We start from the raw sequence: 25,414 nt of genomic DNA, 5'->3' as shown, positions 1-25,414 counted from the left end.
GCAAGAGTCATACCTTTGTTCAATGAAATCTTATCCCAGACTCCATGAACTGCTAGATAGATTTATTCAATCAGACGACACATGCTTTAATAAAGAGGCTGCTACCAGTATATTCTTTCCTTAGACACCAATTTTGGGTTCACTGCATCTCTGAGTAGCATCATTCAATATAATATCCCATCCTTTGTTAAAGAAGCTGATAGCAATATGTTTGCTACATGAAGCCTTGTGCTAAGTTCCGTAGATCTTGGAATGGCATCATCTATTTAGGCTCTTATATCTCCTACCTTTTGATAGATCAGTAGCTTTCAAGTCATTTTAAACATCCCGTATCTGCAGAAGCCATCTACCCCTTTGTATATCGCGGCTGCTCTCTTGCACCAACCTCCAAATGCCTCTTCGTGAACTTCCTTCCTCCAGTCTCCCTTCAAGAAATCGCTAAGCTTCCCTTTGAGTAGGGACCTGGGTCAGACACTGCTTTTGAACTTTTGGACATCCAACATTCCTACCACGAGAACGACGCATTTTCTTCATTCCATGGTTGGCTATTTCTCTTCCCTCCTTATGCCATCCAAAATGGAGCATACGCAAAGTAACGAACATGAGACGTCAACTGAGTACATGGTAAGGATGAACACAGGCTATCCCCCTGCTTTGATATGTTCGAATCCAAACAGAGGGCTGAGAGTTCCTGTGCAGTATTATGAGCTGTTTCAAAACCCTCTTGGTAATCCCGCAGAGTCCGACAACACCAACACCCCTGGTCCACTGAAGAATTCCGTCGTCCCCGAAGTGTTCACTCGTAAACGTGCTGAGGAAATCCTTTCAGACGCTCCTTACCCGAACCGCAACAACAAGAAGGGCCGTCGACCGCATGCGCACTATGACATTGAAAAACTTTTCACGAAGGAGCGAACCAAGCTAAGACCTTTGGAGACTGTCGACAGATCCCCCAGCAAGGACCCACCGGTCCTATGGTCTTATCCGGCTGAGAGGTTCGACTATAGCTTGCAAAACCGTCTGGGAGAGGTCAAGAATAAATTTTTAACACGGCATCGAATCATCACCGACCGAGAGAAAAACATTAAAGGTATGGTGTCACACCCACCAAATAGTGGTAAGTTCTTCCGCGCTACAGAACGAGTAAAAGGTCAAGGCAAACGGGAGGATGCAGAGTAATAATCGATGGTGGCATGTCCTGTAGCATATTCGTTGGACTTGTTGGAATGGCCCCTTGTGTGTCTCTGTCTTTGATATACATTGTAAACGGTAGTGTTGCCTCATCATTTCTGCTGCTGCTGCTGCTGCTGCTGCTGCTGTTGTTGTTTAGATAGGTTTCGTTAATGGGAAGTAATAGAAGACTTGATAAGTTCGAAAGCACCAGGCTCACCAAACATGAAACTAAATCACAAAGCAGGGAAACCAAGCCTAGAAACGATAGTATTAAATAGAGCCTAGATCAATGTTCCTCTGTGTTCGGGTCTAACCTTTGATGCTCTTTAAATAAACAGACAAGGCCGCTCAAAGATCAGCCAAACTTAGGTTGGAACTCAACAATGCGAACACTCGTTGTGTAGGCCGCTCACTTCAAAGATAGTTTATGTTCATGTTTCTTGCATGTTTATTTGTATCCTCAAGAGTGTGCAGTGATGTGTATGGATGTCAAAGACGGCTCCCGCCATTTACCACCGATAATCACAGTTTTATTCAACATTGTGCCAGCCACGCCTCAAGGGTAAACATATGGATTGAGTATAAGAATTAGCACAGTACAGTTGATGTATATCCTGTATACAAGGCTTGTTCTAAGTGTTTTCAAATAATATCTCATTTCTTCGTCGCTCTGCGACTTTTCTCCGTTGAGTATTCAAACCCATCGTCCTGTCTAACATGTCATCCCTCAATCTCCACATAGATGAAAACGATCCAGACGTTAAAGATGTGTGCGGTCGCTACTCACGGTGGAAAGCTTTCTGCATCCTTAAACGGTATCTTGAACCTGATGGGGACCTTTCGCTAGAACAGGCCGCGCAATTGATTACAAGGATGCTTCCCACTTCAGCCGAAAGCAACAATTATTATATTAATGTTATACTTGGGCATGATGCTATAGACGTGGCCCAACAAATCCATTATTCCAATCCGGCTCAGGCCCGCCTAGTACGACTCCTAGAAAGGTTGCAAATATCGCAAAAATTGATAGGGCTCGACAATGGTGAACTGCATGAGGTAAGAGATAATCCTACGGAGAAACGGCCAATCTGCCACCACAGCATAGGACTAACATCTACATCAACTTAGCAATATGTCTCTCTCTCTGGCGTGGTTCAATTCTCAATCGTCTTATACGAGCGATACAACTGTACGTTCGCTGAAAGCCTTTGGATTTGGATTTGTTTTCCTACTGTTTCCTCTCCAATTTTACCTGATTCGAATTGCATTGAGAATTCTTGCGAATTCAGTTCCATATCACGCCGTCCGCTAACCTTCATGGCAATGAAGTTACAGAATCCATTACAGCTGACGAAGAGGGGCACTATGTCAACAGCCTAGCCTTCTTCGCCCGGCTTTGTACCAGTGGTCTATGGAACAGCGTACATCATGCAGTCTGGACCATGAGAGAGAATCTTGAAGAGGGCCGTTCGGAAGATATCTATAGTGAGTGTATTTGTGGGTCTGCCGTCTGGATCCTATGCGCTGGTCAATGGCTTTTTAATCAGGTTGTCCGGGAACCAATAGAGATCGATAATGGCGATAGATCCCTACAGGGTGGTCGCCTCTATACTGGTCCTGAACTGGGCATGGAGAGATGGAATTTCTGGCAAACGACCTTTGCAGCGGCCGTGGAGGGTGACAAAGCGAACGATGAAGCCAAGGCCCTGGCTCGCAAGTGTGTTAATGTTATGGAATGTCTTGCGCGGGATGCCATGTGGTGATTTTTTTTTTTTTTTGCCGTGCTCTGCTCGAGGATATGCGAGTTTCTGCATCTTATTCTATGGGTTGCTTCCTTGCTTTTGCTAAAAATATAAACTCCAGAAGATAGGAAACTTGATCCAAGATTGTGCTCTATGAACGATCCTAAACTGATCTCTATGCAAACGTACTCAACAGGACACATCCAACACATAACAACAGAATCAAACAAGTGAACCAGATCAGAATGCAAGAGTAAGTGTTGGCCTTGCCTAAATCTACATACAAAACCATATACACGCCCACTCCTGCAATCTACCTGACAGCTGTGCTCTTTAATCTCCTGCTGAAGAAGATTCAATGCCGCCTAATGCTCCTTAAACTTCGCATGCTCCAGCGCACCATCCCCATATTCATCTACAATCCCGATATCGGCACTGCGGTCAAGCATTCATCTTGTCTCTTCCAACAGGCCATGCTTAGCAGCAAAGGCGAGAGTCGTACCACCATACGCCAAGTCCACAGGCCACCCGAACCGATTAATGTCTGCACTACGCCGAACGAGATGCTCCATCATTAGAATCCTAGTATCTTTTCGAATCAGGGCGCAGTTTGTCGAGCAGCTGTTGTTAATACTGGCCCCGTATTCAATAAGAGTATCAACGATGATTGGGTCGCAGAGATGTGCCGCCACTTCTAGGGCCCAACCAGAGGTAGCCATCGAGGACGCATTAGCCTGTATAGCACCAACTGCCTACAGTCATTAGATGGAGCTAGATTAGGCCTTGTACCTTTTGAGAGGAACCAGCGCAGTAGGTATAGATTGTTCTTTTCGACGAAGGATTTTATTGCCGTTAAAGAGCTCATATTAGGGAAGGTACCTTGGTGGAGCGGAGCTGGCAGGTCAACTGCACTTACATCAAGGGTACATGAGCGAAGTGCACAGGGTGGTCGATATCGAGACCATGGTTCAGCAAAAGCTGAAAAGCCTCCGGTGACTTAGCGTAGTGAACGGTATACTCGTCCATGATCGCCCGGTGTTCGAGTAAGATTTGCATGTTCTCAACTTGATTCCAATATGTGGCTGCTTGCAGCGCCCAGATCTTCCTCAGCATTTGGCCGAACTAGGTCCAAGATTCTTCGGACCCACGAGAGATTCCCTTGCTTGCAAGCTTCCTCCAAATGGGGACAGATTAGCCTTGTCGAGTGCTCTGACATATGGCAAAATCGGCAATGACATGGTGAGATCGTAGATGTGGGTATAGCTCTGGGACAGTGAAAGAGAGTAAAAGGTGTGCAAAAGAGAATACACTGTAACAAAGGGCAGATAGTAGGTAATATAATTATAGAACTACACCATTGAGATGGCTACTGTGATGTTGTTCCGATCCGGCTTGGTTCATTCAGTTTCTTTTGTTCTTTTAGGCTGTGGTACATAGGAAGTCTATCAGAAAACAGTGACATACATTGCATGCCCAGTAACTGGATGAGGACTTGTGGATTCTTTGTCAGGTATTCACAATTAGATTAATTGCTTCACAAGCAATCGTGCGCTTCAAGGCATTTACTCATGAAGTATTTCGCAAAATCAAGCCCTACATTGATGACCTACAATCTGAGTCTCTCATACAAGATCATCTAATAAAAGTTCTTCATGTTGAGGTCTCTATAACATTTTAGACATACTAATAACAGGTAAGGAATGAGGAGAGACTACATACTAAGAGCATTAGAGCCACAGACCCATGCTAGGTTATGTTGAACTCAGCAACCTGTATTTAATGATTCTCTCATAAGAATGATTATTCAATTTTTCTGAGGTATGGAGAAAAAAAGAGCGCCTTACTCTCTTTACAAGTTCGAGTCAACTATGATTCAATTTAGATCGCAGGCCCAGGTTCATAAAGGAAGCCATACCAAAACCACTCCTAAATTAGAAGTATCAATTACGCTCTTCCTTCCATTGTGTGGGTCGTTGCAATGCACAGAAAGCCAGAAGCAGAAGTCTTTCAGTGTTCTGCTTTTCCCTTTTCCAGACGTGGGCAAGCCGCTACGACAGTGGCTGAGAGTGCTATGAGATCCAGCCCAGCCTGATGAAAGGATTCCGTTCAAATCCATTCAAAGATATAACGTAGTTAGACGGTATATCTCTGGACTTTAAAAGATCTACGAGGAGCAACGTATAACCAAGAAGCGAATATGAGACTATGTAGTACTTCATCGTAGAGGTGACATGCCACGAAGTCCAAAACGGGAAACATTTTGATTTCTTTCTAGGTTGAAGCCATTTAGCCGTATATTATGTCTTAGTAGACATAGACACATAAAAATCTAGGTAACTGACCCAGTTTTGTCATCTATTTCTAAAGATGTTCCATATTCATACTCCACACCAAGCCACTAAAACTATACCTCACACAATTGATCTGGCTGGCCCGTTCGTATCCAGGTACGATCGGACCCATAACCCTAACTCATCTCTCGGAGCTAGATCAAGATATAACCACAGCCTAATAAACATCAGATTTAAGTCTCCAAGACTAATGTCACCTGCGTCCACCTAAACAACCCACATCCAACCTCGTAGTCCATCTGCATATTTCTATCCAAACCCAAGTGGGTCGCATCATACAACAACTCCATCCTAGCGCTGACCAGACCTCATCCTCCCGTTCAGCACCACTACAACCCATTCAATCCAAAGAACAAGCCATACACAACGAATATAAAAACCACTTCACCCGCAACTCTCAACTCAGCCTCACGCCCCTCCAAATACACCACGCACAAACCAAAACCACAAACATCAACAAAACCATGCCCCAAACCAACCAGCCCAATCCCCCAGCTCTCCTCCTCATCCCCGGCTCCTGGCACACCCCCCAAAGCCTAAAATACCTGGAATCCCACCTCGAATCCCAAGGCTACCCCACAGAAACAATCTCCCACCCCTCTAACGGCTCCATCCCCCCCACAGAAACCCTCTCGGACGACACCACCTACCTCCGCACCACCCTCACCCGCCTCATCGAAGAAGAACACAAATCCGTCGTCCTGATATCCCACTCTTACGGCGGCCTCGTGATGTCCAACGCCAGCGCCGGATTCGGGAAACCAGATCGCGAGGCCCGGGGCCTGGACGGGGGGATCATTCTCCTGGTCTACATGGCCGCGATGGTGGTGGGGGAGGGGCAGAGCCTGTTTGGACGTTTTGGGGAGTGGAGGCCTGAGTGGATGGGTGTTGAGGTATGTATTTATTATCTACTGATGGTCTTCCTTGGGGCAAGGGGTGTATTTGTATTCTGCTTGTTTTAGCGGGGTATTTCGGCTGATTATGTATTTTCTATGCTGGGGTGTACAGGGCGACTACTGCCGTGCGCTTTCGCCCCTCACAACGTTTTATCATGATCTTACGCCACAGATGCAGGAGGAGGCGGTGGCGCAGTTGACGCATAGTTCGCTTGGGGCTTATACAGAGGTTGTGGGGTATGAGCCGTGGCGGGCGATGCGGTGTGCTTATATTCTTTGTGAGGAGGATCGGGCGATGCCGGTTGCCGTGCAGGAGATGTTAGTTGGGATGATGAGGGCTGGGGCGGTGTTTCCGGTGCTTACGGGGAGGTTGCCGGCGTCGCATTCGCCGTTTTATAGTATGCCGGGGAGGACAGCCGGGGTTATTGGGGGTTTTATTGCGGAGGTTTTGGGGGAGAGGGTTTGAGTGAGTGTCTACGGAGTATTTAGATTACAGCGTTGTTATGGCTTGCTGCCCGGGGCTAATTTGATTTGATATGTTGGTTTAGCTAGTTTGTGTTTAATATATACTTTTGTTGTTATGTTATTATGTCTAGGGATGTTCTGGTTAGTGGTGCTTTTGGGTATGGGTGATCGTGGGACTGAGATAGGTGGGTTTGCTTTGCTTTGTACTTTATGTGCTAGGTTAGTAGACTGTTTAGTTTAGTCAAGACATCGACGGATTTATCGTCGATCCAAAGGCACATCTATTCAGGACAGAATCAGGTCGGCCACTATAAAAGTAGTTGTCAGCTTTAACTGTCATATGTTACTAAAGAACAGGATCAGTCGGTCCCGATCTTGTGCGAAGAAAGAGACACAACTGAGAAGGATATCATCTGAACGGATCCAGAAAGTCTTGGTATAGATCACAGAAACAAAAAAACGGTCCGAGATGCAGTCAACTGCAGAACCCAACCCAACTCCACTCGCATCCAATGCTAAGACAAATGGTGTACGTCATCATCATAAATAAAGAAAAGAAATAAGAAAACTATAGGTCACGCAGCAGGCTGCCCTCTGCAAAAGGGTTCTCTGGGGAAAGGTCCAGCATTGGCTTCGTGGCATTCCGATCTCCAGTAGCGACGCCGTGGCCTTTAGGCATTCCGCTCACAGCAGCTACCTGGGCGGAACGAGCCAGAAGACTATTCGGGAAGAACATTTCCTCTCGGGGCTGCAAAGGATCGACAGGGGTGGTTGGAGATGCGGGCACCGTACGTGAGTACTGGGGACGTTGCTGGCTACTGGTACTGCGGGTTGTATTGGAGCGCTTCCGGGTCCGGACGTCTGGGACTGCGGCTGCGGCTGCGGCTGGCGATGGTATCTCCGGTCGTCTCCAGGTCGTCGCGGACGGGATTACAATGCCGCCAGGAGCTTCAGGTCCTGTCGCAGCGTCAACAAGTAGCACTCCGGGCTCAACGGCGACCCCTCGGCCTTTGCGGGTGTGCTGCGGAGGCTCTTGATACACGGGAGTCAGGTCGACAAGAGGTTTAGCCTTCACTGACTGTGACCGTCTAACAAGGCTGCTGGGGTCGGGCGCGTGCATCGATGTCATCGTGTTGGAGCGACTGTTTGGGCGGCTATTGGAGCGACTACGGGGGCCAGGATACTGGCGACGCGAATCCAGGCCACCGATAAGACCATTGGTGAATGGTTCTTCAGTAGCCTTCTTGTCCCTTTCTTCTCTCTCCTTCATCGCGCGTTGGCGTTGAGTATAGGTTCGACCTAAAAGGCCGCCAGAGGCGAATGGGGACTCATCAGAAGACTGCGCAGCAGACAAGTCGCTGTCATCGGAGAGCATTTTTGGGAATGACGAAGGTGGGGGAGCGTGCTCTCGCGTGCTCTTCTTCATAGAAAACAGCTCCTTGGCTTTAGACGCCTTTGGACGATCGATGTCACTGCTCTCCGCGCCAGAATTTATAGGGGAATCGAGATTGAGCAAAGGCTTGAAGGGCATCTTCGGACCGGGCAAGGCATCGCCAGTGTCCCCTAGGAACTCGGCCTTGTCCTCTGGGCTGCTTGCGCCAAGCTTGGTCACCAGATACCAACTGCGCCAGGATTGCACGGCTCTGTACCAACTATCGGCAGCTTCTCTATCGTTGGTAGAGAAGAAATGGACAAAGTTCTCGGTGGACAGGAACATGCTCGACTTTTGCTGGCTTTTGATGGCCTGGCAGATCTTCTTTGGCGGTTTCACATTGTTTGACAGATAACTGGATGTGGGCGAGTAAATATCAAAGTCGGACAGATGGCACACGTTCACTTGATCCTGGCCTTGTTCCTTCTTAGACAGGGTGATCTGCCCGTCCGCTCGCAAGGTAACGTAACGCTTGTCCCATTTCCGCGGACGCTGGGAGTAATACATGAGCAATGTCAGATCCGCCGGTGGCTCGGCGGGAGCGTGTCGCGGGTCCAGGGAAGAGAGCGCGTCGAGGCTGGCTGCTGGCACAATGATCAACGTATTTTCCTGGTCATGTGCCCATGAATTCATGACCTCCCGGATACATTCGTATGTGCGTAACGGCCGCTCCAGCCCCAGTTCCCCAAAGGATTCCATCAGGATGAACTTGGGAGGGTCAATTTGGCCTTCCAGGCAACCTGCAGCAAGAAACAAGAGGTCTTGGGCTGTGGTTGATGGAGTCACACGGAGATCCAGTGACGTCTTCCGATACTGGACAACGACCCTGCGCTCACCAGCATTGACTGCGGAGACCGGTGCGTCAATTCCAGGGAAATGGTTTCCGACACTCGTATCGATCGCTGTGACCTCCTTGTTCGCCTTTTCGGTTGGTCGCGACGGCATGGCCATTTCCTTGTTCGACAGACGCTTCGGTTCATGGCTCGCACGCCGGCTGGCGACCCCTTCTGCGTCCCTGCGCGGATACCGCTCCTCTGGCTTTTTGACGTCTCGGTCCCGTGTCGTGGGTCTCCGTTGTGGAGCTGCTCCTGGCGGTCTCCTATCCTCCCCGGTCAAGCGATTCATCGCGTCCCGTCGGTGCTTTTCACGTACCTCCTCATCCTCGCTATCCGTCAGGAAGGGGTTCACCGCTGTGGCTCCATCCACGTTGAACGCCCTCCGTCGGTTCTCGGGCCTCCTCGCCGTGGCGGTTTTCGATCCCTCCGCGCGTCTGGCGTCGTCCGGGCTGCCTCGCGAGCGCTGCTGGGCTACACCACCATTCGCGTCTCCTTGCGGTTTGGCGCGGTGGGCCAAGACTCGGTCTCCGGGGACCGGAACCAGGGGCTGTGGCAGCGCGTGAGGGGACGATTCCGTCGCAGCCCGCTGGCGCCGGTAACGCGACATACTCCGCTTAGTCGCAGGGTTCACACCGTTAGCTGCGACTGCGCCATCAGGTAGCATCGGCCGCGATGCGCTGGGGGGACTCGGTAAGGTCGTCACCGGTGGCTGGTATGGCTTTTGCGACGCGGCCTTCCTGACAGACCGGTAGCGGGAAAATTTCATGGGCACTGGGCCTTGGCCCGCAGCCACCACATTTTCGGGCTTTTCCATCGCCATCGCTGTTGTTATGCGCAGAAGATCTTGAGTCCTAACCAAGTCGCATAGACACGGCAAGCATTGCACGTAAGGCCCCCGCGATCAATTGCAGCAGTGAAATGAGAGTTGCGACTCGTCCGGGTAATCGACGCTGAAATGCGCTTTAGCGAAATTAAGTAAACAAGAAGGAACAAGTAAAGAGAGAGAGGTTTAAAAAAAAAATTAATAAAAAATAAAATTAAAAAAAATTAAAAAAAAAAAGGGCAAAAGAGAAAGTTTGATAGTGCCTTGAGTTTATCCTGCACAAATCAAGGCGGTCTCTGGAAAGAATTAACACAGTGGGATCGACAAACGGAGGGGATGTTCGAGTGAAATAACAATGGGTCTTCTTCTCGCTGGCCGCCCCCTAAACGTTACATGTGTCGTGTCTATGTTTCACAGGACGTTTGACCAGCTCATTCTCCTCCAGACAATATGCACGGTGGATAAATTTAAGAAAAGGGGGCAGGATGCATCAGGATAGGAAACAGAATCTGAATCGGGGCTGGAATGTGCGGAGATATAGTGCAAATCACCAGTGGGGGGGAATTGTGGATGGGAAAGTGGAGAGAAGACGAAACTGTGTGGAAAAAAAAGGCGCGATCAGGTGGCAAGCTGCAGGCACGACACTGCGCGCGGTAAGGAGGCTGGGGGTTTATTCAGGTACGGATCTCCTTTTGCAGTGCTAAGAATATCAGGAATGTGATATGAGTCTGGAAACGGGGGGGAAGAAGGATATTTCTAGGTTCTAGGGGAAAAGAGAAGAAATAAGAAGCAGGGGAAAAACGAAAAGGATTGATGACGGCGGAATGTGTGTACCTGTTTTTTTTTTTTTTTTTTTTTGCTTTTCCTGGCCCTACTATTTTTAATTTTGAATTTCTCTTAAATCGAGAAACTAAAGCAGGCAGGTTTGAATAAAATGAGAGAAAAAGAAATAAAATCAAATCCAAATCCCAGCGTAACGGTTTTCGTGGAAGAGTCCAGCCTGGGACCCTTTCGAGTTTAGCACGCCCAGGCTGAGATTAACCCTTGCCCAATAGGGCCTAGTGTGCGCTGGGGGACATCCGGGCAGCCAATTGGGTCGGATCGCGTACTAGGGGCTAAAAGCGCAACCGATTCACTTTCATCTAATTTGATCCCATCACCTGGATTCGGTGTGACCTCCAAGAAACTAGTCCTGTTGCGTTTCCAAGTTTTGACCACGAAAGGAAAAAAAAAAGAAGGAAGACAATGGAGAAAAACAGGAGAAGAAAATGAAAAATTCAAATCTTGACTGATGTCATATTTGTCCCCTTCCTATTATGCAATCGAGACATTATGAACTCCCTTAAGGCATCACATCACATCCACTAACACGCACTATCCATACAGACAGACGCTCCAGCACCCAACACGCAGAAAGGAATCACCTTGAACTTTTATTGTTGATTTTATTGGTCGTATTTATTCATTTCTTTTCTTCCTTCTTTCTGCTACTATTACTCATAGCATCATCCGCTCCCCGTTGGAGTTGTTCCACGCCCCATTCAACCACGTATTTTTTTTTTCTCCCTCCCCCAAACAAGTAGGCAGTGTCATCAAATGACGCCTGGCGCACAGTGGCTTATTTCTTGTATGCGCCCAGATGTTTCCGCCTAGTTTCGCTGCATTAGCTCCATGCATCACCGACGATCTTAATCTAAACTTACCACCATGCAACAAAGTCAGTAGTGCGGACATCAATTCCGAGTTCCTGGAGTCCTTTGGTGGACAGATGACAATCGTAGGGTCTCTGCACCGATGAATTCGGGTCATTCCCTTGCGTGTCTCTGATCATCCGATTCAGGGGTAACCCGAGCACCTCCGCGAATTTCTCGCAAATCTCATACTTGGTCATGCGGTCTTCCGAGCTGAATTGGAGGATATGGGGCTGTTCCGGCAACCGCGTCCGCTCCTTGATATACTTGATGACAATGTCACGACACACGCGCGCCACGTCTTCAGTGTTGGTGGGATACCGCAGAGCCCAGTCATCCATCTTCACACTGGACTCGGGGGCTTGAGACTTCCACACCGCATCGATCAGGGTGTTGACCGCACTCTCCGAGTTCTTCTCAGAGGGACCGTATAACACGGGCACACGAAGGACCAGACCAAGCCCGGTCTCCTTGGTCGCCTCCAGAACAACCCGCTCGCCATCCAGCTTCAGCTGGCCATACAAGTTGGGAGGGTTTGGTGTCGCATCGGCCTCATAAGGAGCATCGCCTTCCTTGCCGGGAAAGACGTAGTCCGTAGAGATGTAGATCAGGAATGCGCCCCGGGTCGAGGCCTCCTCTGCAAGGGTTCGGGTGGCATCGACGTTGACCCGACGTGCTTGCTCGGGGTTTTGTTCGCAGAGATCGGGAGATCGATTGGCGGCGCCTATGCGTTACGCGTATCAGTCTCGTGCTCCAGAAGCTCTACGAAATGTTCTGTGTAGCTTACAATGGACGATAATTTGAGGTCTGTCATACACAAATATCCGGGGTCAGCTCTGTTCAAGCACATATATACGCCCACCATGGCAATTGCCCGTTGGGAGGGGTCTTCTCACATCGCATCTCCCCGACAGACTTACTTGGCTTCGTCCAAGATGCGCTTGATGTCCTCCGGGTCTTCCAAATCGGCTTTCAGGATGGTAGGAGGGGCAGCTCTTGAAAAACCTTGACCGACAACAAAGCACCCGGAGTGCTTAAAGGTGTGGAATACTTGGCGGCCAAGCAGGCCGGTAGCTCCAGTAACAAGGACCACGCTCGACATATTCTCAGAAGGCGACTCTGTAGTGGACATGATGAAGGGAAGTTTCGGGAACTTCAGGTGTTCAGCAATGTTGTTTGTGATTCTGCGGGGCACCAATAGTAGTGACGTAACCTGAACCGCTTTTCCGCGTTTCAGAAGGGCGATGACGATGGAGTGGGAATCTATGTAATCTGAGTCAATGATAAATCCATCGCCTGTGTGGTACAGTTTGTACCTCAATGACTAGTTATGGTGTGGTGCAATTTGGCCAATTCACCGGGGCCATTCCTCATTCAGTTCCTTGCTGCCCAATGGCTGTCCTTGACTTGCAAATAACCACGAAGAATAGTTTGCTTCTCATGCAAAGTACCTTTATTTCCCTGAGTCAGCTAGAAAGTCACATTTTTACCATAAACCCAACCACTTGTATTGAATTGATCGATTGTACTCCAACTAGTGTACAAAGTACTATACAGCCACCATTCAATGTAGAGCCACTAGGTTACATTACAAGAATTCTACTTCAGTTCAATAATCCGCATGAATTGACAGCTGCGGTCTGCAGAAAAATAAAGTCAAGAAAATAAAACAACTGCTGTAGCTTTTGCTTTTTCCGTCATTCTTTAATTCTTTTTTCTAGTGTTTTTACTCTCTTGGGTTCAAATGCTGCATAGCCACTCACCGTTGTGTCAGTAGAGATTGGTGGTTTTTATTTTTTATTTTTTATTTCTTTTCTATTTTCCCATCTGTTTTGTCGTGGGTTTATTATTAATTGGATTTGGGCCAGACGAAACAAAGAATTGAAGAATCGATTGTTTCAGATTATGGGATTAAAGGGATGAGGAAACTCGCGTGACTTGGTTTCATTTTTGAAGCTAAAATATATAGTTGTGGGTTTATACTGTGTCGCTCGATAAACAAGCTCAAAATAAGAATTAAACTAAGAAGAATAGTTATAATCATAAAGAGAATATACCAGTAAATGTATCAGCAATCTCTTCATTTTTCCCTCTTAAGATTCTATCCAGTCCATCCTATTTAAGTCCCGTTAAAAGGTTCAGCCGATATTTTTCCATGCTCTAGCGTTTCGCACTCCGGAGTCGGCGCCAACTCCGGTTCGGTGTCAGCTTTTTAGTTCCACCGCCCGGTTCGACAACGGTTGCTTTTTATTGCCAACCACCACATCATGTCGAGTGCAAGGAATGTTTCCGCCGTCCTGCGGAGGGCTCGACTGCCCAGACCGCGCTGTTTCGTCCAGCCCATTGTCTCTCGTGCCCCATCTCGCGTCGCCACCCGTACATTTAGCGTCACCTCCACCGTGAATGCGACCAAGGAGATCAAGTACACCAGCAACGCCTACCCCAACCTCAAGCGGGACCCCAAGTTTGCAGAGATCACTGCCGATGATGTCAAGTTTTTCCAGGAGCTGCTGGGTTCTCAGTCTGCCGTGATCGACGGTGTGACGACCGATGCCGCCGATGACATCGAGTCATTCAACAGCGACTGGATGCGCAAGTACCGGGGCCACACAAGGCTTGTGTTGAAGCCTCAGAACAAGGAAGAAGTCAGCAAGGTGTTGAAATACTGCAATGACAAGAAGTTGGCGGTGGTCCCTCAGGGCGGCAACACTGGATTGGTGGGAGGTTCTGTGCCCGTGTTCGACGAGATTGTCATCAACATGTCGCGGATGAACCAGATTCGCTCCTTCGACGAGGGCTCAGGAGTCCTGGTCGCTGATGCGGGTGTGATTCTGGAGGTGGCTGATCAGTACCTGGCGGAGCGGGACCATCTGTTCCCCCTGGATTTGGGTGCCAAGGGTTCATGCCATATTGGAGGAAACGCTGCTACGAATGCCGGAGGTCTGCGTCTGCTTCGCTACGGAAGTCTTCATGGCAATATCCTCGGTGTTGAGGCGGTGTTGGCGGATGGAACCACCGTCAACTCACTTTCTACTCTGCGGAAGAATAACACCGGCTACGACCTGAAGCAGCTGTTCATTGGTGCCGAGGGTACGATTGGTATCATCACTGGACTTTCTATCCTGTGTCCTCCCCGGCCGAAGGCGGTTAACGTGGCTTACTTCGGTGTCGAGAGCTATGAACAGGTGCGTCAGGCACACAAGGAGGCGAAGTCTCATCTCTCTGAGATTCTCTCCGCGTTCGAGCTCATGGATGGCCGCAGTCAGCAGCTTGTCCACCAGTCCACCGGCAACAAGTATCCTTTGGAGGGCGAATACCCCTTCTACTGTGTGGTTGAGACTAGCGGGTCGAACGGTGAGCATGACATGGCTAAGTTGGAAGCATTCTTGGAACACATCATGGGCGAGGGCATCGTTGCCGACGGTGTCTTGGCGCAGGATGAAACCCAGTTCCACGGTATCTGGCGCTGGAGAGAAGGTATCACCGAGGCTCTGAGCCACCTGGGCGGTACTTACAAGTACGATGTCTCGATCCCTCTCCCCGAACTGTACCAGCTCGTCGAAGACTGCCGTGAGCGTCTGACCAAGCTTGGATTTGTCGGCGATGATGACTCCTTCCCTGTCCGTGCTGTTGTTGGATATGGTCACATGGGAGACTCGAACCTGCACTTGAACATTTCTGTCCGGGAGTACAACAAGGAGGTCGAGAAGGCCATTGAGCCCTGGGTGTACGAGTGGATTCAGAAGCGCAATGGTAGCATCAGCGCCGAGCATGGACTGGGCATTGCCAAGAAGGAGTTCATCGGTTACAGCCAAGACGAGACTATGGTGAAGTTGATGAAGCAGTTGAAGGATTTGTATGATCCAGTGAGTACTCTCGTCTTCGTCTCCGGCTATACATATGCTAACAAAAAGTTTTTTAGAACGGTATCATGAATCCGTACAAGTACATTTAGAGTATTTTAGAAAAGCATTTGCATACTGTATGTCTATAAGAAGTTATTATACCACCGTGTGTGTGAATTTGATTTGGATTAAAGATATAATCTTCTTGATTTCGCTTTGTATGCTTATAAGTACACACCCGAATGTAATATGATAGCCGATAGCGATCCTACACCACATTCTTCAAGAGATAAGCATGCACTACTACAAGACGTGGGTATTAGTTCCGCGGCTGCAGCCTGAGGCAAGGATGCGGGGCATTATCTAATCAGTGCAGAAACCTTGGGGCCCACCCGGTGCCTCAGGCGGCGGTTGCCATGCGCTACCGCCTGTTGTTTTCCGCGAACCATGGAAAAGTACGGCAGCCGACCATTGGATGCGCCGGGAGCAACCAATTTACTCTAATCTCCATTTCCCTCTCCGCTCCTCTTCGATAACCCTCGATCCATTGAGCTCAACTCCAAGGTCTTGCCGGACGAAATTAGCTGGCTGGCTGTATGAGTTGCTCATTGTGTCTATTTATCCCGCTGTCTTTGTTTTTCCGTTTTCAATTTTTTTTTTCTCTTTGTGGCCTCGCCCCTGAGCCACGGGAAAATTCGACGTGAAACATGGCGGACGATATGGCGAGCCATTACCAAATGATGGAGGAGCTGGGGAGTAAGCTGAACCCATCTTCCCGGATCAATGGCTGTGGCTGATTTTCTCTGCGTGCGTAGGTGGCAGTTTTGGAACCGTGTACAAGGCAATTGAAAAGTCGACTGGAGAGATCGTTGCAGTCAAACACGTAGGTCCACGGGAATATTTTTTCCGCGTCTTTGAATGGTTCGATATTGACATTGCTTGCCACGTTCCAGATTGACCTTGAATCAAGCGAAGATGATATCCAGGAAATCCAGCAAGAGATTTCCGTCCTGGCGACGTGCGCGAGCCCCTACGTGACGCAATACAAAGCGAGTTTTCTCCGCGGGCATAAGTTATGGATTGTAATGGAATACTTGGGTGGAGGGTCCTGTCTTGATCTGGTACTTTAATTTTCGACTATCTCATCCTAAAGGTTCTTCGCTAATAGGTGGTAGCTGAAACCCGGCGTATTCAATGAAGCCCACGTCGCTATTATCTGTCAACAGCTGTTGCAAGGGTTGGACTACTTGCACAGTGAGGGGAAGATACATCGCGACATTAAAGCTGCCAATGTGCTCCTTTCACATACGGGGAAAGTGAAATTGGCGGATTTCGGCGTGGCTGCACAGCTGATCAATATTAAATCGCAACGGAACACGTTCGTCGGGACCCCGTTTTGGATGGCTCCTGAGGTGATTCAGCAGGCGGGATACGACTACAAGGCAGATATTTGGTCTTTGGGAATCACGGCTATCGAGATGATTAACGGGGAGCCTCCACACGCCAGCACGCATCCGATGAAAGTACTCTTCCTGATTCCCAAGGAGCCGGCTCCCCGACTGGAAGGCAGCGAATACAGTAATACTTTTAAGGACTTCATTGCGCAGTGTTTGACGAAGGACCCGGACCGTCGACCGAGCGCGAAAGACCTTTTACGACATAAGTTTATTCGGAATGCAGGGAAGACCGAGGCGTTGCAAGAGCTTATTCATCGAAAGCAGGATTTTGATGCTGGTAGGGGAGTGGCGCGGAATGTTAAGTACTATGCCGAGTCGCTGTAAGTGTCTGTGGCATAAATTTACAACCTGACCTCCACTGACCTTTGTGTGCTAGCAATACCATCACGCACTTGAAGGACGACGACGGCTGGGTGTTCGACACCGTTAAAGCACCCACTATGAAGATCCCCGAAGACCCGTACGAGGAAGAGAACGATTTGGACGCTCAAGATTTCCTCTATGATGAAACATCAGAGATGATGGACACCCTACACATCTCTAGCCCGCCGCCTCCCCCCAAGCACGCTCCCAACAGCGCGGTGAATACCGCCGTGAGACGAACCCCCGCCCCTGCCCCCGCCCCCGCCCCCGAGCACAGCCCTACCACGCGACGGAGCTATAAAAAGCGACGATCCAGTGGAATTAAGCAACCCCTGGGCGTGGACCTGACCTTTGGCAATAGTCCATCTACGGTCCGGCAGTTCCGTCGCGTCTCGGATAAGGTCCCGGCGGAGAATTCGTATAGCTCCCAGTACTCGTTTGGGCCAGATGAGAACAGTAGCCCGAAAACATTGTTTTCCGAACCAAACAGCAAGGAAGCGCAACTGGGGCGACGGGCCTACAGCAAAGCTGTCGGACTGGCCTGCCAGGAGGTTCTCGGGACCACGGGGGACCAGGAAAAGCGGGAGGCAATTTCTCGCCTGGCAGAGGCCTGGAGTGACCTTGAAATGGCGGATCCCGAGGGACTATACCACATTCTCAAGATCATGAATGAAAAGCTTCAAGGGTGAGTCGCGAGCAGGTCGTCCGCGTGAAGTACGGAACCATTGTTAGCTAACGGAGCTTTGTGAAACAGTGATCCAAAGCTGTCAGGTCTCGTCCCACCAGCTCCACCACCGGAATCCCCACAGAGGCCACGACTAGTATTGGCACAAAACAACCCGCACCTCAAAAGCCACCGACGGCGGCAGTCCACGGCGGTGACGGAGCCCAGTTTGCAACCGGCTCAACTCGCCAATCTTCCGGGTCAGCAGGTTTCCGGGATGGAACACACCAAACAGCTGTCGGACGTGCTCTACCAGCGATGGTCCGAAGGGTTGCGCAGTCGCTGGCCCGGGATCTAACAGCATATTCCTCTTTTTCTTTCTTTCTTCCTTCTTTTCTTTTCTTTCCTTTTTTTTTTTTTTTTTTTTTTTTTTTTTTTTTTTTTTTTTTTTTTTTTTTTTTTTTTTTTTTTTTTTTTTTTTTTGATATACTCTCTGGGATGATTTCCCTTTCTTTGCGCTGTACAAAACGAATGGTCTTACAAGGCGTTTACATATCCGGTTTTCTCATTCGGCCTGGTTTCCGTTCCGTTCTTAATTTGGTGCGCTCGTTCGGTCTGGATTCTACCATGGCCACTTCATTCGTTATTGTTATTTTCTTTTTGCCATTTATTTATACTCCCTCGGTTCTGGCTTGGGGTTCGCTGCTGGCCAATGACGCCCCGGATAGAGTGCTGTGTCTGTCCAGCCATGCCTGCGGCTCTTTTGTGCAAGTCGGAAGATGGGGGAGAGAGAGGCGTTTCCAGCAAGTGCACACCTCGGCGCTGATATTCTTTTCCTACTTTGCTTTCCCATTGAGATTACGGACTGGACTCTGGAGTTTTCGTATGTGGGGTTTCATTTCTGGTGAATTTTTTGAGGACCTGTGATTTTATCGGACTTTCCTTTCTTGTTTTGATACTCTTTATTTCCTCCCCCCTTCATAAAAGAATCCCAAGGAGACCCGTAGTAGGGTTTCCCCTATGTGAGAGATACCTTCGCCTGGCGTGAAATTGTGTGTTAAGTAATTGTGGATATAGTAGCAATTCGAGTCGAAAATAGGTGCAAGGAGAGGCAGATCGATATTAAAAAATTCTAGACCGGGAATTAAGCTGAAGTGGATCGGACCCCCGTGCCGATTGCTAAATATGTGGCCTGTAATGGCAATCAACGATCATTTCACCAAAGAAATTGGCTTGACAGGTCTCACTCCTGCAGCCTGTCAACCACATGCTGCATAAATCCTAATAAGCTCATTCATGTAGGACGCACGGGGGATCCCAACATGATCTACTTTATTACATAGACACAAAGTTGTCCCAACAACTGACAATACGGTATCAGAGGCCCGTCCAGTCCACTCTCTCTGAAAAGGACACTTACTACTATATTTAATGCCACGATGAAACGGCCAATCAAGCCACGGTGAGGGCGACCAATGCCCCCCCTGACCGCACTGGAGAAGGAAGGGATGCGCGTTCGACCCGCCTCGAGGACACTCTTAATGAATAATGATCCCTCTTCTTCCCTCAGGAGAACAACTGAACGGTCATTTCAAAACATTCCTTTCATTGACACTAATTTCATTCGTCCCCAGTCTAGGGACTTGGCCAGACCTTTTAACTAACTCCTACCTCTGTTTGTTTTTTTTCCGTCGTGGACTTTTCGTTCTCTCTTTCTCTTCGTCTCTTGGATCTCGTGCGTGGATTGACACTCTCTTCCGCTCGTTCTTTTTAACGATTTGCTTGTTTGTCTTCTTTTTTTGCTTGTTTTTGCTGGCCATCCATCCCACGACGTTGCTTTTGGACATTGAACATTGTATACTACGTATTGATCTGTCCTTTATGTCATGATCCAGTCCTTTCCCCGGTTCTTCCTCTGATTCAATCCTCTACGTCATGGAAGACAACAATATCACGGGAACCGAGTCAGCTGCGCCGGAAGCGTCCCATGGGTTGCAACGCTCGTCGTCCGACCACTTCGACGACCCGCAACAGCTTCAACTCCGTCAGCAGAAACGCGCCTCTCTTCCCGCCCGACCCCATGGAGCCGCTCGTCACAAGAAACGGTTGACCTTGAACTTCCCCATTAACGTACCTCCCCTGACGACGGAGTTGGATTCGAACGTTGCATCTCCCAGTTCCATGACGCCGGTGACTCGGCCGTCGACCCGACACTCGCATATCCCCGCTATCAGCACGCCCGTAGGCTTTGACGACCAAGACGATGGGGCCGGCCTCTTGACCGCCATTGCGTCCCAGGAACGAAAAGTGCTGGAGCTCCGCGAGGAGCTCCAACGGGCTGAAACTGAGCTGGACTCGTTGAAGCGGCAGTGGGAGACATCGCAGAAGACCAAGAAACGCATCGATATCAGCCATCGTGCCGAACCGCTGATCCCGCTGCGATCCCCCGACAGGCCAGGTGCCGACGAGACGATCGGTCATAGTAGGGAACACAGCGTGGCCAGCTCGGAGAGCCCGTCCGTCACGCAACCACGTTTCAGCCGGGAGCTGGAGCGTCGTCACAGCGTGCGCGCTGCGGCCGCGAAGGGTACAAAAATCTCCGCGAATGGACGACGGGTGTTCCAAGGTTCCCATACTCGGACCTTGTCCTTGTTGTCGCCTTCCGTGGGCCCTGGCAGCACCCTGCCGGGATTGGAGGCCGAAATGGGCCAGCCAGATCAGGATCGCATGGGTCGATCGCCACGGTCTGCGACCTTGCCGTCGGCGGAGCGGAGCCCCATGGTTACGAGTCCGACCGAAGACGTGATCGCGCAGTGGCGGAAGACGATGCCTCCCCCATCGCGGGAGGCGCTGATGCGTACGGGTAAACAGATGGCATCCGATTTGCGCGAAGGTCTCTGGACTTTCTTAGAAGATATCAGACAGGCAACGGTGGGAGAAGAAGGAATCAGCGCCACCGAATCGAGAGCGGTGCCGCCCCGGAGCTCAAGTTCGCGCGACCGGTTATCGATGCAAGGAGGCATATCCTCGCGATCCGCCTCCTCGTCGCGGGGCAAAGGTGCGGGAGCAAAATTATCTGGTAAAGACTCTAAATCGGCGGACATAGACGCGTCGTTCTGGAGTGAATTCGGCATTGATACAAGTGGGCAGACGTCCAGGAATGCTCACAGAGCCTCCACTACCCCAAGCGGGCCGAACGAACAAAACGCGTCCCATCATCTCGACACTGAGGACAACTGGGACGAGTGGGACACCCCTCAACCGAAAAAGATGCATACCCCCTCGTCGAGTCAGTCTACGTGGGAATCGAAGCAAGATCAGTCACCGGTGACTCAGGCCAGCAGTCCCCGCACGAGTACTAGGTGAGTTTGTCTTTCTTTGAATCCTTCCCTGCTGTAAATTTCGGCCTTCGTTTGCTTCGTGACAGTGTATGCGCTGACCGCGACAAGTTTTGGTGATTGGCGCCCACAGCATGACTCTTCTGTCCCTGACCCCAGCGTCTCTGATGGTATTCCCTGGCCTGCCCTGACCGACCTGCCGTCCCCGAAGCTGCCCCGAACTGCAACCAACCTGATGGCTGAATGGGAGCGTAGCCTCTCCCCCTCGCTGAATTCCCCCACCTTCGACAAGGAGGACAAGAAAGACTAAGTCTGTCACTTTCCTCTTTTACCTTTCTCTTCTGGGCCTTCCAATCCCCCTTTTTTTTTAATTTTCCGGGATGCTACTGTAAATATGGACATGAACATGCACGATCTAGCCTTCGTGGAGGCGTGACTGATATATTAGATCTTGAGCATGAGACAAGAAACGGATAACGCAGGGTTATGATTGATCCCAATGCCTTTTACGACCAGCGTTCTATTTCTCGACGTTCCTTTTCGATTTTATCTTTCTTGACATTCTTTCTTCCCTCATTATATTTGTTTGTTTTCGTGTACAACTTCTTTGACGAACCGAAGGATTATTTTATACAGATACATGCCAGAAGCAAAAATGTGACAATACAAATCAAATCAAATCAACTCAACTCAATCTCTTATTAAATAAACCCATCTATACTACTAGGAGGTACTGGCAGTAGTAATTGCGTGGGTTCAACCTAGCCCGCACTGACCAATAACAAGTCATATATCACGTGATATTTTGGCACACTTAGTCCATCAGGGCTACCGTAAATAAATTTGCGAATCGCCATCTCATCTCCGCAAAAAAGTCCGGGGGCATCGCATCCTCACCTTCCAGTCTTCCTCGAGCTACACCACTCCCTCCTAGCTCTGGAAAACTTCCAAGTCCCCGCGGACTGACCGATCCAACCTCTCAACCACCCTGAAAACCACCCACTCCAACCAACCTCACATAACTCAACACCACAATGAACATCCCAGGAATGACCGGCATAGGCGGTGCGGCCGCCGGCATGGGAGCCGGTCTCCCAGGCGCAGCCGCAGGAACACAAGGAATGAGCGAGCAAGAACAGGCGATGGTAAAAGCGGTTAGTTCTACGCTCCACTGCAGTTCCGGACCAGATACTGGACACAGGTAGAACAAATGGTAGACGAGGATAGGTATGCTAACAGCAAGCTAGATGCAAGCTGCTATGGAATCATGTCCCATAAAAACGGTTATCTCGGGTACGATGGGATTCGGTCTAGGTGGTGTTTTTGGGTTGTTTATGGCTAGTGTATGGCTTCCCATTTCGTTACCCTTACTACCTACCTCCAAACATTCCTTAACCTTAATGCCACGATACTGATATGGAAATTGATTGTGGAATAGATGTCCTACGACTCAACCTTCACCCCGCAAGGAAAAGCAATCATGGACCTCCCCTGGCGCGAACAAGTCCGCCGCGGCTTCAAAGACATGGGTTCTCGGTCTTGGTCTAGCGCCAAGAACTTCGGTATAGTGGGTGCTTTGTACTCAGGTACGGAGTGCTGTGTTGAGGGTCTGCGCGCCAAGAACGATCTCACGAATAGTGTTATCTCGGGGTGTATTACGGGGGGCATTTTGGGTGCTAAGGCTGGTCCGCAGGCGGCTGCGGCTGGGTGTGCGGGTTTTGCGGCGTTTAGTGCGGCGATTGATGCTTATATGCGGATGCCGGAGGGGGATGATTAGATTGGATTTGGGGTTGGAATGGTGGTTGTGGTTGTGGTTGTAATGGGAGGGCGTTTTTTGCTTTTTTTTTTTTTTACTGCTTGGGATAGAGCGGGCATTTTGTTTTGGCGTTTGTGGGTTTGTGATGAACCACTGCTCTTGGGTTGTATTATAGTGTGTGGATGTATGGATAGAGGTGTATAAATTCGACTATCTACGCTTTTATGGTGTTGAGTGTGTAATGTATGTTCTACAAGGGAGTTTGGGGTTTACTATGAGGATTCAAGATGTGGTTGGAGGTTGCGCTAGATGTCTTGACTATACTCATGAAACGGCGAATTATTATTGCTATTATTAAATCAAGTTTAACGTCCGTATCGAGCCGTTGGCTATGACGGCGAATTAATTACGCATATCAGAAATCTAACAAGTGGCATATAGATTCTGTAAGCTTCTAGGCAATGTCCACGGCAGTAAAAGTTTCAGAAATATATATCACTTGAACCTTTAGAATATACGGAAACACCACTCAACCATGGGTTTACTCCAACGCATGTTCTACCCACCTATTGGCATTCCCAGTGCATCATACGATATACTAGAACCGTGCAGATATGCAGCCACCCTGTAAACAAGGCATGCTTTTTGTTCGTATAGGGCTTACCAGACACGCCTCTCGATCGGTCGAGACCCTACGTACGCATGATCTTACCATATGAACATGTAATAGAATCTGGATAGAAGGCTGAGCACAATATGAAGGCTAGGTAAAGTCGTCCAACACACATCTTTCCTACAGAAAAGACCGAAGATATGTAGATGGCCAGGCTAAAGCTAATTATTAACAGCCACGACAACCTGGACGAATAAACGCTATCCCACCTTCCATGATCAAGTACCTAAAGCAAGACACAAAGAACCAGCCCAAATGAGCTCAGTCAAACAACTCAACAGCATCATCCTCTCCCACAGACACCCATATCATCCTCCAGGTGGGAGAGGGCCGCTTCACGACCACCGGACAAACCTTGACAGACCGCAGCACATACTTTGCCTCTGCTATCCGGGCGTGGGAATACCCAGCAGCTGGACGGCCCATATTTCATTTACGCTGATCCGGGCCTGTTCAAGTATATCGTCTGATACTTCCGCTACGGCGTGTGCCGGGTCTTCTACGACCACGCCCACGGGCCACAACTATGGCGAGTATCTTGCGCTCCTGCAGGAAGCGCGGTATTTTGGGATCGACGGGCTGCAGAAGTGGTTGGAGGACAAGTGGTATCTGCTCACGGTGAAGATCAAGAGATCTGTGAGGCTGGAGGACGAGATCGATCTGTATATCTCGACTATACAGCCTGCGAATATTGTGGAGGAGATTCATCCGCCGTGGGGGACGAGGATGGTTTATATCTGCCCTCGGGGGATTGGGGCGCATAGGGGAAGCCCTAGGGTGTGTGGGAGGAAGCGATTGAATGTTCAAGATGGTGAGGATGATCTGTATACTGATGAACCGTGGTTGACCGGTCTTGCGGTTGTACGAAGGACGACTGTTTTCGATATGGAGCAGTGCTTTGCGGGTTCTGTCTCTGGTGTTTGAATTGTTGCTTGCGGGACTGACAGGATCCTTGATGACTATCCTTTGATTTGTGACCTGTGGGTCTGTTATCATGTTTGATTAAAGGGGATATTGAGTATACTTCTAGTCTATCATATTATGTATTTATTAGCTTTAGGAATCGAAGCAGGAGTATACATAACAGATGCATTTCTTCTAGTGAAAGAAATCTAATTTCGCATTGTTTTTCTCGGATCAACGGAGACACGGTCACTGAACATAGGCTTTCGACTCGTAGGTTAGACCAAGCTTTCTGCTGTATAACATATGCTCCATGGAATATTTCAAAACAGTGTGCCCACGGCGTTTAGGTGGTTGATGAAGACAGGGGAAGATTGAGGTAATGTGGAATCAGCTATAGAGCCTAACTATAGGAGAGCGATTATTAAAGGATGTTTAGATATGTACGGAGTATTGATGGAGACTAGATAATAGCGAAATGATAGCATAAGGGTCTGTTGAATATAACAATGCACATAGATATGAGATACACTAATTGCCCGATGCATTGCTATTAGGAAAGCAACAGTATACATACGTATTGATCAGACTGTCATGACATTCTACCCAGCCCCTCCAACCAAACTTTGAAGTGTAAACACAAAAGGGTTTGTGATGGTGATTTGCGGCTTTTGGTTTGTATCATAATGTGTGGATGTACGGGCTAAGGTGTACAGATTAGACTATCTACGTTGTATAAGAATAGAGATCTCAGCTATAGATAGATGGGTTAAGGCCCTCGGATAATCTAGCTTCTGTTCCACAGGGATAGGACTTACGGATCTTAAACCATATATTTAACAGCCTTTCGACGTACCAGAAGGCTATACATGGGCTCACCATCTAGGAATGAATTCGGACATAAACCCCGAGGAATATACTTCCTACATCCGAACCAACTCATACATTCGTAATAATATCTCTTCCAGTAACCTCCCTGAAATGATGACAGACATTCGCTCGTACA

At 49.0% G+C, this 25,414-nt stretch overlaps 12 protein-coding genes across 12 annotated transcripts; 9 read left to right on the top strand and 3 right to left on the bottom strand.

Moving 5' to 3' along the window:
- Window positions 1-576: 576 nt before the first annotated feature.
- Window positions 577-1,179, top strand: BDW43DRAFT_316326 (uncharacterized protein; the record flags this gene model as incomplete). The annotated part of the gene is made up of 1 exon (XM_032048269.1): window positions 577-1,179. The coding sequence occupies one exon, from the start codon at window positions 577-579 to the stop codon at window positions 1,177-1,179; it is 603 nt and encodes a 200-aa protein (XP_031894858.1).
- Window positions 1,180-1,890: 711 nt separating this feature from the next.
- On the top strand, window positions 1,891-2,936 carry BDW43DRAFT_316325 (DUF3632 domain-containing protein; the record flags this gene model as incomplete). The annotated part of the gene is made up of 3 exons (XM_032048268.1): window positions 1,891-2,229; window positions 2,302-2,362; window positions 2,503-2,936. The coding sequence occupies 3 exons, from the start codon at window positions 1,891-1,893 to the stop codon at window positions 2,934-2,936; spliced, it is 834 nt and encodes a 277-aa protein (XP_031894857.1).
- A 428-nt stretch (window positions 2,937-3,364) lies between these two features.
- On the bottom strand, window positions 3,365-4,028 carry BDW43DRAFT_316324 (uncharacterized protein; the record flags this gene model as incomplete). The annotated part of the gene is made up of 2 exons (XM_032048267.1): window positions 3,365-3,667; window positions 3,843-4,028. The coding sequence occupies 2 exons, from the start codon at window positions 4,026-4,028 to the stop codon at window positions 3,365-3,367; spliced, it is 489 nt and encodes a 162-aa protein (XP_031894856.1).
- A 1,643-nt stretch (window positions 4,029-5,671) lies between these two features.
- On the top strand, window positions 5,672-6,628 carry BDW43DRAFT_323390 (alpha/beta hydrolase; the record flags this gene model as incomplete). Its single annotated transcript, XM_032049734.1, has 2 exons — window positions 5,672-6,159; window positions 6,275-6,628. The coding sequence occupies exons 1-2, from the start codon at window positions 5,731-5,733 to the stop codon at window positions 6,626-6,628; spliced, it is 783 nt and encodes a 260-aa protein (XP_031894855.1). The 5' UTR covers window positions 5,672-5,730.
- Window positions 6,629-7,031: 403 nt separating this feature from the next.
- BDW43DRAFT_233076 (uncharacterized protein) lies at window positions 7,032-9,959 on the bottom strand. The gene has a single exon (XM_032039549.1). It carries the CDS (start codon window positions 9,713-9,715, stop codon window positions 7,196-7,198), a length of 2,520 nt encoding a protein of 839 aa, XP_031894854.1. The 5' UTR covers window positions 9,716-9,959; the 3' UTR covers window positions 7,032-7,195.
- Window positions 9,960-10,983: 1,024 nt separating this feature from the next.
- On the bottom strand, window positions 10,984-12,804 carry BDW43DRAFT_292564 (dTDP-4-dehydrorhamnose reductase family protein). The gene is made up of 5 exons (XM_032043737.1): window positions 12,726-12,804; window positions 12,330-12,672; window positions 12,197-12,216; window positions 11,422-12,133; window positions 10,984-11,367 (listed from the first exon to the last, which is right to left on the bottom strand). Exons 2-5 carry the CDS (start codon window positions 12,539-12,541, stop codon window positions 11,337-11,339), a joined length of 975 nt encoding a protein of 324 aa, XP_031894853.1. The 5' UTR covers window positions 12,542-12,672; window positions 12,726-12,804; the 3' UTR covers window positions 10,984-11,336.
- Window positions 12,805-13,676: 872 nt separating this feature from the next.
- BDW43DRAFT_323387 (kinase-like protein) lies at window positions 13,677-18,104 on the top strand (the record flags this gene model as incomplete). The annotated part of the gene is made up of 6 exons (XM_032049733.1): window positions 13,677-15,265; window positions 15,982-16,010; window positions 16,070-16,137; window positions 16,208-16,375; window positions 16,520-17,031; window positions 17,088-18,104. 6 exons carry the CDS (start codon window positions 13,677-13,679, stop codon window positions 17,761-17,763), a joined length of 3,042 nt encoding a protein of 1,013 aa, XP_031894852.1. The 3' UTR covers window positions 17,764-18,104.
- Window positions 18,105-18,207: 103 nt separating this feature from the next.
- On the top strand, window positions 18,208-18,851 carry BDW43DRAFT_292558 (uncharacterized protein). The gene has a single exon (XM_032043736.1). The coding sequence runs from the start codon at window positions 18,237-18,239 to the stop codon at window positions 18,663-18,665; it is 429 nt and encodes a 142-aa protein (XP_031894851.1). The 5' UTR covers window positions 18,208-18,236; the 3' UTR covers window positions 18,666-18,851.
- Window positions 18,852-19,161: 310 nt separating this feature from the next.
- Window positions 19,162-19,805, top strand: BDW43DRAFT_233037 (uncharacterized protein). The gene has a single exon (XM_032039548.1). The coding sequence runs from the start codon at window positions 19,287-19,289 to the stop codon at window positions 19,626-19,628; it is 342 nt and encodes a 113-aa protein (XP_031894850.1). The 5' UTR covers window positions 19,162-19,286; the 3' UTR covers window positions 19,629-19,805.
- BDW43DRAFT_292556 (DUF4048 domain-containing protein) lies at window positions 19,162-21,782 on the top strand. Its single transcript, XM_032043735.1, has 2 exons — window positions 19,162-21,100; window positions 21,188-21,782. Exons 1-2 carry the CDS (start codon window positions 19,674-19,676, stop codon window positions 21,384-21,386), a joined length of 1,626 nt encoding a protein of 541 aa, XP_031894849.1. The 5' UTR covers window positions 19,162-19,673; the 3' UTR covers window positions 21,387-21,782.
- A 156-nt stretch (window positions 21,783-21,938) lies between these two features.
- Window positions 21,939-23,108, top strand: BDW43DRAFT_292555 (translocation channel protein TIM22). The gene is made up of 3 exons (XM_032043734.1): window positions 21,939-22,230; window positions 22,324-22,419; window positions 22,515-23,108. The coding sequence occupies exons 1-3, from the start codon at window positions 22,111-22,113 to the stop codon at window positions 22,851-22,853; spliced, it is 555 nt and encodes a 184-aa protein (XP_031894848.1). The 5' UTR covers window positions 21,939-22,110; the 3' UTR covers window positions 22,854-23,108.
- A 652-nt stretch (window positions 23,109-23,760) lies between these two features.
- On the top strand, window positions 23,761-24,429 carry BDW43DRAFT_316316 (uncharacterized protein; the record flags this gene model as incomplete). Its single annotated transcript, XM_032048266.1, has 1 exon — window positions 23,761-24,429. One exon carries the CDS (start codon window positions 23,761-23,763, stop codon window positions 24,427-24,429), a length of 669 nt encoding a protein of 222 aa, XP_031894847.1.
- Window positions 24,430-25,414: the final 985 nt, after the last annotated feature.

The sequence above is a fragment of the Aspergillus alliaceus genome (genome assembly GCF_009176365.1).
Source record: "Aspergillus alliaceus strain CBS 536.65 unplaced genomic scaffold BDW43scaffold_72, whole genome shotgun sequence".
NCBI lineage: Eukaryota > Fungi > Ascomycota > Eurotiomycetes > Eurotiales > Aspergillaceae > Aspergillus > Aspergillus alliaceus.
This window is presented reverse-complemented; position numbering and strand designations above follow the sequence as displayed.

Bases quoted from the DNA above. Each gene is read 5' to 3' on its own strand.
- BDW43DRAFT_233076 (XM_032039549.1), bottom strand. From the start codon at position 9,715: ATGGCGATGGAAAAGCCCGAAAATGTGGTGGCTGCGGGCCAAGGCCCA.
- BDW43DRAFT_292564 (XM_032043737.1), bottom strand. From the start codon at position 12,541: ATGTCCACTACAGAGTCGCCTTCTGAGAATATGTCGAGCGTGGTCCTT. The intron at 12,134-12,196 runs GTAAGCTACACA...CGTAACGCATAG, and splicing joins ACCTCAAATTATCGTCCATT to GCGCCGCCAATCGATCTCCC. The intron at 11,368-11,421 runs GTAAGTTTAGAT...CAGCGAAACTAG, and splicing joins ACTGACTTTGTTGCATGGTG to GCGGAAACATCTGGGCGCAT.
- BDW43DRAFT_292558 (XM_032043736.1), top strand. From the start codon at position 18,237: ATGATTTCCCTTTCTTTGCGCTGTACAAAACGAATGGTCTTACAAGGC.
- BDW43DRAFT_233037 (XM_032039548.1), top strand. From the start codon at position 19,287: ATGATCCCTCTTCTTCCCTCAGGAGAACAACTGAACGGTCATTTCAAA.
- BDW43DRAFT_292556 (XM_032043735.1), top strand. From the start codon at position 19,674: ATGGAAGACAACAATATCACGGGAACCGAGTCAGCTGCGCCGGAAGCG. The intron at 21,101-21,187 runs GTGAGTTTGTCT...GACCGCGACAAG, and splicing joins AGTCCCCGCACGAGTACTAG to TTTTGGTGATTGGCGCCCAC.
- BDW43DRAFT_292555 (XM_032043734.1), top strand. From the start codon at position 22,111: ATGAACATCCCAGGAATGACCGGCATAGGCGGTGCGGCCGCCGGCATG. The intron at 22,231-22,323 runs GTTAGTTCTACG...ACAGCAAGCTAG, and splicing joins AACAGGCGATGGTAAAAGCG to ATGCAAGCTGCTATGGAATC. The intron at 22,420-22,514 runs GTATGGCTTCCC...ATTGTGGAATAG, and splicing joins TTGGGTTGTTTATGGCTAGT to ATGTCCTACGACTCAACCTT.